Source organism: Mesoplodon mirus (genome assembly GCF_964341445.2).
Source record: "Mesoplodon mirus genome assembly, chromosome: 18".
NCBI classification, from domain to species: domain Eukaryota; kingdom Metazoa; phylum Chordata; class Mammalia; order Artiodactyla; family Ziphiidae; genus Mesoplodon; species Mesoplodon mirus.
The window spans coordinates 37,118,863-37,132,194 of NC_138994.1; the positions used below are offsets into that span (position 1 = coordinate 37,118,863).

The following is a 13,332-nucleotide window of genomic DNA, read 5'->3' on the forward strand; positions in this document are numbered from 1 at the left end:
ACTAGCAATGTACGAGAATTCCACCTATTCCACATCACTGACACTATCAGTGATTTTAATTTAGCCATTCTAATAGGTATGTGGTAGTATCTTATCATGGTTTTAATTTGCATTTCTCTGATGACTAATGCCATTGGACATCTTTTCATGTGCTTATTTGCCATCATTAGATCCTCTTGGTGGAGCGCCATTGAAATCTTTTGCCTAGCTTTTAATTGGGTTGTTTTCTTACTGTTGAGTTTTGAGAATTCTTTATATATTTGGATGCAAATCCTTTTTCAGGTATGTGATTTGCCGTTGGTTTTTTCTCAGTCTTTAGCTTGGCTTCGTATCCTTCTAACATAATAGTGTCTTTCAAAGAGGAAAAAGGTTTAATTTTGAGATAGTCCAGTCATAAATTGTTTTCTTTTTTATATTATACTAAGATGGGTAGATTTTAAAACAAGTTTCTGTTCTATAAAAGTGGTGAAAAGTAACTTAGTGATGGGAATGTCCTCATAAAGTTGACTTTGTGGAAGGTGCAAATGTTATTTTCTGGAAAGGTAGTACTAATTAATATACCTCTTAGTCTTGGGAACATCTAGGACTTTTGTTTAACCAAAGGATGCAATTGGTTGAGGTTTGTGAGGGTTTTCACACTTTTTAAAAAAATGATGATCACTAATGTGGTTAAATATGTATACTTTCATAATGCAGAACTATGTAGGAATTAGTCCTTAAGACTCTTCCAGGGTTAAAAGAGTGGTATATTACATTCCCATTTGATGCTTTGGGGAGTGCCTGAGTTTGAGTTTCTGCTTCACTGGAACAGCATTAGAACTCTGAGTGTAGGTTCAGATTCAGTGTCATGGCTAAAAGCACGAGCTGCATCAGAATGTCTGCATTTGAATCCTGCCTTTTATTTACAGTGTAACTGTGGGTGAGTAACTTAACTTGTCTGTGCTTCAGTTTCCTTGTCTGTTAGTGGGAATGATAATAATAACATCCACCTTGTAAGGTCTTTATGAGGACTCAAGCAGATTACATAATATAGTCATTTCAACGGCCTCTGGCCCGCAGGAAGCATTCAGCAAATGGCTCTTGTTATTATTCTTATTCTTATTGCTGAAATAGCTTTATGATAAAATTGTTTAAACAAATGTTTTGGAATATTTTCAAGAGTCAGAATAACCACATATCACACTAAGTCATTTCTCTCCCATGCCCACTTTTTTCTCTTTGCACTTGTTATTATTAATCAATACCTGTGACCAGTGTTTCTAATAATCATGTATATATACACTGTTTTACAAGCCAGCTATCAGTTCATTCCATTTTTCACATCCTGTGAGGTACTAATCAGATATACACGTATACATCAGTTCGCTTCAGCTGCCTGAAATATCAACCTAAATTGGCTTAAGCTGGAAAGAAATTTGAGTTAGGCTCACCTAACTGCAAAGTCAGGCACAGCTAGCTGGATTCAGGGCTCAAGTAAAGTCATCAGGACTCAGGTTCTCCCCACGAGTCAACTCTGCCTTTTCCTGTATGGACTTCAGTTGTCGGAACTGTATGTTAGAAACTTGGCTGTAGCATATTCACACCCTGTAGCCTGTCAGCGTTTAGATTCAGCCGGAAAGAGCGCCTGTCTCTTTCCCAGAAGCCTCAGCAAAAGTCTCATGATGTCTCATTGGCTCTTATGGGGTCACATGTCTGACCTGGAGCCAATCGCTGTTTGAGGCTGTGAGACTGGGATTGGCCAGTTCTGGTCACGTGTCACCCGTGGCTCTTTGGCGGAGTCGAGCCCACCGGAGCCACGCTGACTGAGAGGCGGGGAGAGGTACCTACTCTGAGGGAATTTGTGGGCTTTTATTACCAGAAAAAGGGCTGGACGCTGGCTGGTCAAACGACTAATGTGCTGTTAGGCTCTTTTTGTAGATCGGCAACGGATCACAGGGGTTAATGGATTTGAATTAGACCGGATTTGAATTAGAACCTTGGTTACTGATTCCAGCTTTTTTGTCTCCAGGAATGCCGTTCCCCACAGGGGCAGGAGTTTGCAGAAAGTTAGTGTTGTGTATTCTTTTGGTGAAAGTCGGATAATGTTTAACAGGAAGAGAAAGAGTCAAGGCAAATAGGGGTGGCCTTCTCAATGGGTGGACGTGGTGCTTCTTCCCACACTGGTGGCTTTAAGCGACTCAGCGCCCTTCTCCGGGCCTTTCTGTCCCCGTGGCAGAGGCTGTACAAGACCCAGCTTGGTCAGTGTCTGTCCGCTACATGGCAGGGTTGCATGCTGTAGACATGGGTGTATCCGTGTATCCCGGCCAAGAGTGTTGGCTACATGGTGAGGTGTGTCTGGTGCTGGCGTCGTTTAGAGGTAGTTTCTAGATCTCTGTATTTTTTATAGTCCATTTTAGTGTGGCTTGAGACATTGTCTCACTTTGACTTCGGCTGGCAGTTTCTATTTTATGTTTTTCAAGAAGACGCTTGAACTTCTTCAGGAGTATGTGTAGCCAGGTCATGCTGTTTTCTGAAGAACCAGAGAAGGCAGTTACCAGAGACCTGCCTTGTATGGAGAGCTACGCTACAGAAGTACCCGCAGTGAGGTTCAGGGAGACCGCAGTTAGAAATGAACTGTTGGGACCTGATTAATTGTGGTAGGCATCTTCATATCCAGTGCTGAGGTGGGCACCTGAGCCTACATATCAGAGACATTAACTCTTGAAATTAAGTCACTTCCCCCCATAGCTCCCGGAGTTAGTAATTCTGTCCCTAATCTCTACTTCTGTGTTACTTTTATTGAGATATCCCTGGCTAATATGTTTGGTGATTAATGTTGATGGTAGGCTTTGTGATCTCCCCTCAGAGCCAGTTTTAGGGGTTAGCTTGTGTTTGTCAGTGATGTACAAGTACACTTGTTTCTCCAATGGCTATTGGAGAGCATAATCATTCTTATGATTGCATAATCATAACCATTATTATTTTACCGAGATGGTGAAAATGGGTGAAAATAATTCCTCTGTCAAGTAGATAAAGTAGTTACATAGCATGATATTTTATTTTCTAAAAATAGAGTGTTGTATGTTGAAATCTGTAAAGTGATTTCCACTTTGTATAAATTGAAAATATGGAATTTTAGTGAAATAACAATAGCTAACACTTACTGAGCACTCACTGTATGCCAGGCATTCTTTTAAGCACTTTACACGTATTATTTCGCTTAATTCTTAAGAGAAAATAAATAACCATAGGAGGTAGGTATTAGTTGTCTCCTTGCCATTTTAGAGGTGAGCAAGTTGAGATACTTGAGGCTAAGTCATTTGCTCCAGGTCACACAGCTGGTGAGTGACACAGTTGGTGAGTGACAGCTGGTGAGTTCTGAATGTAAGTCCTCTGGCTCCAAGCCTGTGCTTTGGATCACTATGCTGTGTTCTGTCCCTAGTAAAGATTTTAGCTCATGTGTTGTTAGTTTTTCTTTTCATTTTGCTTCTTTTTGTAATATTTTCTAGATGTGGGCTAGGAGTTTTATAGAGAAGATTTGCTAATTCTAGGACCTTTGGAATCCATGGATTTATCCATCTTCTGTTGCTGTTATTTGGCAAGCAAACACGCTATGCTTGTTTAGATCAGTAGGTGTCAACCAGGAATGATTTTGCCCCCCAGGGGACATTTGCTGATGTCTGGAGACAGACATCTTTAGTTGTCGTAAGTCAGGAGACGTGCTCCTGGCACCTAGTGGTCAGAGGCCAGGATGCTGCTGAAACATTTATGAAGCACAGGACAGCCTTCCGCAACAAAGAATTGTTCAGCCCAAAATGTCAATAGCATCAACTCTGGCCTATAGAATAAGTGACTGATGACCTTGTAATGCCATTCTGATCTCTTAACGGGCAAAGTCACATTAGTAATGTAGAAATGATTACTTTTGATGTTTGTTTGATAATTGATTTCCCCAAATGAATGCATGTTTGTATAAGGGACATAAACAGCAACCATAACTTAAATATTGAAGTTCCCTTAAAGTAAACTGGGAATTATAGCCCACTGAGGGAGAGCTGAGGAAGTTTAAAGGGAGGCCATGTAATGCCTGAGGATACAATACTCTAAATATTTGTTGGATTACCTTGTGAATTACACAATTAGATTTCATTTTTTGTGTTGTATTAACTTGTCAAATGTATAAACATTTTAAATATCTTGTAATTTTTAAAACCGTGTTTTGGTATATTTTTAATTAAAAATTTCATACTGAGAAAAGTGGAGAATCTTACATTGTACCCCGTGTATGTACCACCCATATTTAACAAATGCTAACAAATACTGAAGTCCATTTTGAGCTCTTTCTCATCCCATCCCTTAGGTGTTTCTACATTTTTTATTATACCAAACATCTCTAAAGTTGAAGGGGCCTGGAACTCTTCCGTTGTCTGTCGTCAGGCCTCACTCACTGCTGCTGCCTTTTGTCTGCCTGTCAGCTTCTCCCCTCATCTTTCACTGCAGTATATAGGCGGTGGAGGGCGGAGCCAGGTTGTCTTTTCAAAGCTGGAAAGGCCAGGCCGAGAGTGGATGCGTAGGCTGGAGGGAGGCGGGAGGACAATAAGTATGGGTTTCCCCCAATGACTGAAAGCAGAGCGTTCCCATGAAACCTTTCATAAGCCGAAGTGGCGTAAAGCGAAGAAGCAGTGACCATAGGACACATCTTGCTAACGGATGCACAAAATAAATTGAGCTAAAGTACGGAAGCTCAGTGACAGTTCAAAGCTATGGTGGCTTGATGCTGAGGTGCTGAGTGTGGTTCCCAGGAAGGAGCTGGGTGGTGCCCCTTGCACCCGCTTTTGCAGCGCACAGTGCGAATTGCCTCTGTACGGGCTGCTGCACAACACGTGCCGGGCACTGTTCTCATTTTCCCCCCTTTTTTGTGAAAATAGATACCTCTTTGGATTTCTTTTGGTTGGGAAAACAGGCGCTAACGTGGGTCTTTCGTAAAAGCGAAGTGGCATAAATTGAGCTTTGGAAGGATGGAGGAGACCTGTACCTTGGGGCCGTTTGGTGAGGTAGAAAGTGGGGAGAGTGAGCGAGGGTGGGAAGAGGCAAGAAGAGCAGTCTCGGAACCAACAGAGATGGTGGTGGGAGGTCTGCAAGCGTGGTCCGCCGGAGCAATGTTGTGACTGTCAGGTCAGAGGATCTTAGGTCTTCTTTGCCCAGGATTGCTGCTCCCTGCATTATGAGTGGTATAGCTCAGGAGAGGCTGCGCTTGAATTCTCAATCTCTATTACTTGGACTGCTTAGTGGTCTGTTATTAATGGCAATGCCTGCTTATCACCAGTTGTTCACAGGACTTCTACATGATAGGTTCCTTCTTTTTTTTTTTTTTTTTTTTTTGACCACACCATGCCGCCTGCGGGATCTTAGTTCCCCGACTAGGGATCAAACCCTCTCCCCGCCCCTTTCCGCCGTGGAGGAAGCGCGGAGTCCCAACCACTGCACTGCCCGATAGGTTCCTCCTTTATTTAAACACCTCCCATCATGCTCCATTGCTATGGAATAAAGCCCTCACTTCCTGTGGCACTGGAGGGCATTCTTAGCTCCTTTCCCTCTTTCTCTGACACACCTGGAGTGTATCATGTGCTTTTTCTTGTCTTGGTGACTTCTTGTGCATTCTCTCTGATAAACTCCCCTGTGCTCTCCCTATCATCTCTGCACAGTGAACTTGTGTTCTTCTTTTGAGGGCAGCTCATGCCTTTCGGCAGATGGAAGGTATTTCTTGCTATTTTTCATTTGTGCTTTGCCTGTCTTGCTAGAGTCTGAGTTTCTTGAAAGCAGTGATGGCATGCTTCCTCTTTGCGTTTAGTGCTGCTAACACAGGGCCTGGCCTCAGGAAATGTTTGCTGAACTGAATTAATAGCCAGTTCGAACTTGCCCTTGAGCCAGTGTTTTGTACTGGTGGGAAAAATCCTACACGGTGTGGACTTTGATTCTCTGAAGTGTCAGTTACAGTATTGTAAGACGGAAGATAGGAGTCTGGGATAGGAAACAGTTTTGCACCTTCTGGTTTTTTTTGTGTGTGTGTGTGGTACGCGGGCCTCTCACTGTTGTGGCCTCTCCCGTTGCGCAGCACAGACTCCGGACGCGCAGGCACAGCAGCCATGGCTCATGGGCCCAGCCACTCTGCGGCATGTGGGATCTTCCTGAACCGGGACACAAACCCGTGTCCCCTTCATCGGCAGGCGGACTCTCAAACACCGTGCCACCAGGGAAGCCCTATATTTCTTTTGTTAATGCCGAGCCTTAGTTTACTACCCACACCCCCTATATTGTTACCTCCTTTAATTATGTGTTCTTTGTAAATTTTAATTATTTATTTATTTGGTTGCACCGGGTCTTAGTTGCAGCAGGTTGGCTCCTTAGTTGCGGCTCAAGGGCTCCCCAGTTGCAGCAGGCAGGCTCCTTTAGTTGCGGCTCGCAGGTTCCTGAACTGTGGCATGTGAACTCTTAGTTGCAGCATGCATGTGAGACCTAGTTCCCTGACCAGGGATCGAACCCGGGCTCCCTGCATTGGGAGCACAGAGTCTGAACCACTGCACCAGCAGGGAAGTTCCAATTATGTGTTCCTTTATTCATTGGCAGGTATACATAATTCTTATCTTTTTCCCCCTGTATTTTTATAAATACAGAAAAGTGAATAACATCTTAAAATAAAATGAAGGAAAGGCCTAATGTATCTGAGTTTTTCTCAGTAGCACGAAGGGAAATGTTTGCCAGCAAGAACTGTGGCAAGGTTATCCCAGATGTCAACTGTCTCTACTACCAGGGGCTCAGAGCCCTTCTGAAGCTTCCTAATTGTCCAGGACAGCTCCATTATGGCCCACCGTACAGGGCCTAGCCTCTCATGCGACACTCAACATTTAAAAATTAGTCTTCATTTCTCCTTCCCAGCAGGCAGCTTCAGTTGGAGAAAGTAACTTCATTTTCTTATGTACTCGTTCATTCACTCAGTCAACAGACCATCACTCCTCTATTATATGCCAAGATCTATGCTTGCTTCTGGTAACAAGGAAAGAATAATATATGGTTCCTTCAAGCACTTAAGGAGCTCATAAACTAGTGACAGAGGAAGATGCACAAACCAATCAATAAAGAATTAACAATGCTTTGACTTTCTTTGTATTATTTGAATTTTTATGACTATATTTATATACTACACCCTGTTCAAAGTGGAAATAGATATTTAAGAAAGAACTAGTGATGTAAAAAATCCACAGTAATATGTAAGTTATTTAGAGAGTTAAGACTGGCAATATTTGCACTCTCCAAGAAGCTTGTTCATGCAGATGAACCCCTACTTCTTTTGGTTGCTTTATTTACATTTATAGAGGTATAGGTATTCCCTCTTCTAACAGGGGTTAGTAACTTGGGGAGGGGGTGCTACAGATTAAGGTCCTGATTCAGTGGCAGGTCCATCTTACCTCCTCTTCAGGTCATATTGTCAAGCAGGAGCTACAGGATGAGACGAGTAAAACAGTTCACTTCCTTTGCTTACCCCCAGCCCCATGATAGGCTTCTGCTGGGCTTCCTTGGTTGTTTTCATCATCACTTTCACCACCAGAGGTCAGGGAACCTTCCGGTTAATCAGGGGCCCTGGAAATGATGCAGAAAAGTACTGACTTAAAAATAATAAATAACATTTATTTAGGGCTGACTGTGAGCTCATTGCTTAAAATGTCCTACTTAATCTTCACAACCACTCTAGGAAATTGGTATTGATAAATCTCAGGTATATCCAAAACAAGTCTCTATGTAGGATTGTGATATTTTTAGGACTTTTATGTCTTTAGGTTCGTCTTGGCACCAGACATAAGGCGGTTCAACATAATACGCTGGCCCTAAACAGCTCCAGATGCCAAGAATTGGCAAATCACTACTTTGGTTTCAATGGGTGGTCAAAAAGGATCATCAAGGTGAAGTCTGTAGATTTTCTTTGACTCACCAGACTCCTTTCAACATTGAACTCCTAGACTTTAGAGAGAAGAATAGAACAGGGCTATGGGGAGGAGATGTGAGAGCCTTCCACATGGAAGTATGTGAGCATTGGCCTGCCACCTAGAATTAGTGATAATCTCAATGACTTGGATGGCGGTGTCCATAATTTTCGCCAGTATTTGTATGGTATATGATAAAAAATAGTTGTCCATATCTAGTCATTCATTTGCAAGTCCCAACTTGATTTTGAAGCTATTGCATACCTAAACTATTACCTGGGATTGCTGGAGTTTCGTTTTTATTTCTAACAACAGGATATTTTGAAGTCTAGCCTTTAATTCATAATCCTAACAGCTTCAGGATCTTTCTAACCTTGAAGAAAGGGAAAATGAAGCTATTGTGACACGAATTCAGAAGCAAAGCCTGAAGTTCTTCTGTGCTTTAGAGGTGGTGTTGCCCTCCCATGAGTGCAGGAGTCCCGGAGTTGTCATGGCTGAGGATCCTTTGCATAAGTTGGAGGAAGGTCTGTTTTCCAGTATGTTTGTGTGTGGGGAGGTGAGGGAGTGGGATTTCTCTTTTTTCCTTTCTTTCTGAAACTCACCTTTTCAGACACATCATCGCTTTTCTAAGCCACTAAAGCCCTGGGCAGATTTTTTCTGCCTGACAATATAGGTTTTTATCTTAGGCAATACCTGACAGCACCTTAAACTTTAGAATTTGAGAACTGACCGCCTGCCAAGAAGCTTAGGAGGAAGGAAAATTAGTTAGTTTTTGTTGTGGTTGTTGTTAATAATTTGTTATGTGCTAAAATATTCCTTCAAATACAGATGTCTTCTGGCCTTCAGTTATCCCAAGAAAATCATTGTCTAAAGATTGAAATAAACTCTTGTGTAAATATTCAGTCCTTTGCCTCCTATAGAAGGGCCTGAGCAGAAAAAGTTAATGTAGATCCCTAGAAAGGGGATTCCGATTGGTACTGAGTTTTTTCCTAGAATCCATGGCACTTGGGCTTAGGGTTTTAACTCAGAGGCAGAGCTGTTAGCGAATGGAGTGGAGGAGGCTCCACCATCCACCTGAGTGGGTGATGGTTGAGGAGAGGCCAGATCATCTGCACTACCGCCAAATCTATGTCACTGTATGAATCCAGCCCTTTACGCACAGGAGAGCAGGGTCTGTAGCAGTGCAGCCTCAGCTTGTCCATTTGAAATCTGTGAGTAGTATGAGACTTGTGCACGTTCTTGGTTTCCATTTCCCATCGAGTGTTTTAGGAACCTCCAGAATAGATCTGAGCAGTCAAAATGTGCCATGCCAGGGTATACCTACAACAGAGACATTCACCCGTACCCCAGTGTTGTGCCTGCCCTTAATCACTAAGATAATGATCTAAGAATCACAGATGCATTTTTAGTTTTACACACATAACCTAGAAATCAGTTATTCAGACAGGCATTTTAAATTCATCTGTTTTGGTTGGATTTAGGGTCATTATCATTCCTTATGGAAAGGAAGGTAACCCAGAAGCTTGCTATTCAGAAGGCTATGACAGATGCATTCCAGAAACTGCTGATTGTGGCTTTAGGTAAGACCTTTTTGATTGTCCTTGAAGTACTTCAGTTTCAGTGAGCAAGTAAAGTTACTTGAAAAGTTAATTGGATGAAAATAATGGTTAGCGAAAACATTACATATTCTTTCATTCACCAGGTGCTTTCACAGCAGCAGTCTTAAATTTGTTCTTTGTGGCATTTATGAGAAAAATGACAGCAAATATTATTGTCCCCAGTGTTTAGATGTAGAGTGACTTGCCACAGTTCCTACAGAAAGCGTTTGATCCCGTTCTTCCCCAATTGCTTGCTTATCTTCCAGAATAGTGCAGTGATGATAAGCCTTGGGCACCTGCGTTTGAGTCCTAACTTCGTCTCTTAGATTTTGTTGTTGTCGTTGTTGTTGCAATGTTAGGCTTTTCTAGCCAGAGGCATTGGAAGGTATTTAATATCTCTAAGCTGCAATTTCTTTATCTGCAAATAGGACTAGTAATACAGCTTATCACCTAATGGAGGCTATTGTAAGAGTAAATGAGATGATGAATGTAAAAAGCTTAGAACTATGCCTGAAACATAGTAAGCAGAGAAAATATATTGACTATTATTATTATCGTTTTTTTCTTGTTGAAGAGTTTATCAGATGATGTTTTTGAAATCAGTTTAATTTCAGTTTTCATTTCTGATATATTGGGTGAATATGATTCTTATATAATAATTGGCTACGTCTTTGTGAGCCTTGAAAGTGGTCATGCTATTGAATAGTGTTGATTGTGTTCCCTATCGAGTTATACAGCAGTGAGAATGTCACAGGCTGTGCCCAAAGGAAACTTTATGATGAGTAGATTCCCGGAACAGAATTGCTCCCCTGCTTCACAGCCCTGCAGGCTTAGAGAAAATCCGAGCAAAGTTGTCAGAGACCTTATTTGCTTGTAAGAGTTGACCCTGGATTGGTCTTGGCCTTCCAGCCTGGGCAGTCCTTCCAGTGAAGTTTGACTTCCCTGGTCATCAGGCAGAATCTCCATCAGCTGTCAACTCTGGGTAACAACCTTTAAGAACGAAACTAAATCTCTGGGTTGTTTGTCCCTAATATGCCAAGGTATTCCTTATATGTACTCCAAACTCCTTAGACCAAAAAGCCTGGTGGCTCTAGCTTGCCTTGAGGAAAGCTGTATTGTCCAAAAGTTACATGGGCTAGTTTCTGCCAGTAGAGTGTTCAAATGCTGTCTCTCTCTGTCTCTGTCTCCAAAGCTTTGTTCATTGTATCTGGTAGAAGTTTAGTCCCAAGGAGTAGGCACTTGCCTTGCTTCTAATATGAAGTATCTATTATAGTCCAGTGGTACCTCTCCAGGTTTGAACTCATTTTGACCCCCACCTAATGCCTTCCTATTTCATTGTATTGTGATTGAACATTTTTGTTTCCACAGCTTTTAATTTCTATGTCATTATTCCTTAGTTCTTATTTCTAAGATCATAAAGGTTTTTGAACCAAAGTTGATACTTCTTATATATTTTTTCACAACTAATTATGATAAAAACTGGAGTGTCAGATGAGGGAACTTCTAGGAAAATGCTCTTATTTTCTGCTTTTAGAAATCAAAAGAATGTCTAATTATTGGGTGCTACCATTGTATACAGGAAGTTTTAGAGCAAGAAAACTTCTGAATTGATCCTTGTTAACTTTATCTCAGAAATTGGTAAAACAGCCGTGGCATATAGACTCTGTGAAGAGGTCACAGATGCTAGAACCAAAGAGGAACTACAGGATTTAATTCAAGTATGTGTATGTGGAGATACAAACTCAAGGGGTACACAGCCAGTGTAGCCATAATTCAAAACAAGCAGCAGGATTTGGAAGACTTTGGCATGTCTACTCAGCTCTGTCTTCCTTAGGAAAATGTGAAACTCTGAAACTGCTTTTGAGGCAGGGAATTTCTAGTACTTTCCCAAGTCCCGAGCCTTGTCTCTGGCCCGTTATTTGAAGTTTGGAGAGCAGGATTGAGGGCCATCAGTGTACGTCTACAGTTGTGGACACAGGAGAAGACACAGGCCCTTTAGAACTCCCCTCAAATAGAATTGCAGGGATTTGGGAACAAAGTAACTATGGCCTTAAGTGTGATTATGCTACAGTGTTTTAAAACTATTCATGCCTTTCAAGTAAGGTATATTACCCAGATCTCAGCATCTCATATATATCTTGTGTTAAATATTTTGCCGAAGCACCTTTCTGTAAACCAATTATATGGATGCCTCGAATTAGGGATTAAGTTGTCAACGTAACTTCTAAAAGAAAATATTAATGTACTGTATATAGGATTTTTATTAAAAAGGAGCAAAAAATGTGTTTCATGTCATTGAGAGCTTATTTTGGGGCTAGTTTTCTGATGATTTAACTCACCCCAACGTTGCAAAGTTTGTTTTGAAGGGAAGAAAGTAGAGAAAGAAAAGGTGGTTATGTTCTGAAAAATGTAGAAATTTTGAAAGTTTTTCCTGTACAAAATAATTATTTTAATTCAATTGAAATCAGTCAAGGAAACTTCAAACGTATCCATGTTTGGACATTAAGAAGTCTAGCTTCCTGTGAAATGTGAGAGGAAAGGACTCCGTATTGATAGTAAAGATTTCGGAAAACTGATTGTAACAACAGATCCATTCCTAAATGAGGCCAATCTTGGAATCAGTTCCATTGAGAAACCATTATGTGCCAGGCACTGGAAATAAGATGAAGCTCCTTCTCTCTTGGAGTTTAGGTGTTACAGGTGTACCAGACAATTAAAAAGGACTAAAATTAAATAGATTATGAAAAGGACTGTGAAGAAAGTAAACTGGGTGCTAGTTACAGTATTTGGAGAAAACTACTTCACATGCTGACTTTAACATTCTAAGTGTCTTCTCCATGTCTGCACACAGGGTAGACCTCTGAAAAGTGACACAGTAGTTTTTTCTAGATTAATGGTTCTGTTGAGACAAGGTGGGATGGGGGAAGTTTTCCCATGCTAATATAAAGGGCCATTCGCTTGGTTTTAGACACTCTTTCCCAGAATGAATTGCTCACTTGCCCCAAACCCCTCCTACAGAAGTTCTGGAGTCATCACTGATTCAGTGGTAACCTCTGATGACAGAGTGGTGAATTAATAATGAGATGTGAATACTGAGAGTTTGGAGGAAATGGCAACATTTTAGAATAATTGTAAGGTGTGTTCCCCTCCCGCCACCCTGACTGGTGCTCATTTTGCAGGTCAGCTACTTTTCTTGTCAGCCCTGTAGCCAAAGGGAGGAAGAATGTCTCTCAGACTTCAGCTTCGAGGAGGAAGAGTTCAGATGGCAGAACTGGACTAGCACTTTTGAATTTCCCAGAATGCCACATCCTGTGGTTTCCTCGGGAAGCTCTGCATCCTTCCCAACCCCCCTCCACCCCTGGGCTGCTGGAGTTTGGGGCCACTGGGGTCTGCAGCCCAAATCCCGCCTCATTGTTTGGGGCCTGGGAGGGCAGGGCGGGGTTGGGAAGGGGGCCCAGCAGGAGGTAATTGTCTCCTTTGCAAGGGGAAGGGTGGCTTGTGCCCTGGGGACTCTGGGAAAAAGGCTCACTCTGGTGGCGTGCATTGGATCTCCGCGGGAGCCTAATAAAGGTGGAGTAAATACAGATGTCATAAATAACGGGTGGGACGTTAGGTGAGGGAGGGACACGTGGTTGCTAACGGTTGCTAACCGTGAGCCCTGTGTTGCAGCGCTGGCATAACGGTTCAGTTCGGCTCTGAAGGAGGATGTGGCTCTGGCTTCTCGCTGGCCTGGGTCGCTGTGCCTGGGAGCCGCCACATGTTATGTCCTGGCTGTG

At 42.2% G+C, this 13,332-nt stretch overlaps 1 protein-coding gene across 1 annotated transcript in view; it reads left to right on the forward strand.

Annotated features, from left to right (window-relative positions):
• LOC309793400 (RAD52 motif-containing protein 1-like) overlaps positions 1-13,255 on the forward strand; it is a gene marked incomplete at both ends in the record, with an annotated part of 118,702 nt that extends 105,447 nt beyond the window's left edge. The window contains 6 exons of the mRNA XM_082603871.1: positions 7,815-7,937; positions 8,314-8,482; positions 9,440-9,538; positions 11,189-11,274; positions 12,736-13,020; positions 13,226-13,255. Of these exons, the coding sequence (XP_082459997.1) occupies positions 7,815-7,937; positions 8,314-8,482; positions 9,440-9,538; positions 11,189-11,274; positions 12,736-13,020; positions 13,226-13,255 (792 nt within the window). The remainder of the gene's footprint in view (positions 1-7,814; positions 7,938-8,313; positions 8,483-9,439; positions 9,539-11,188; positions 11,275-12,735; positions 13,021-13,225) is intronic.
• Positions 13,256-13,332: the final 77 nt, after the last annotated feature.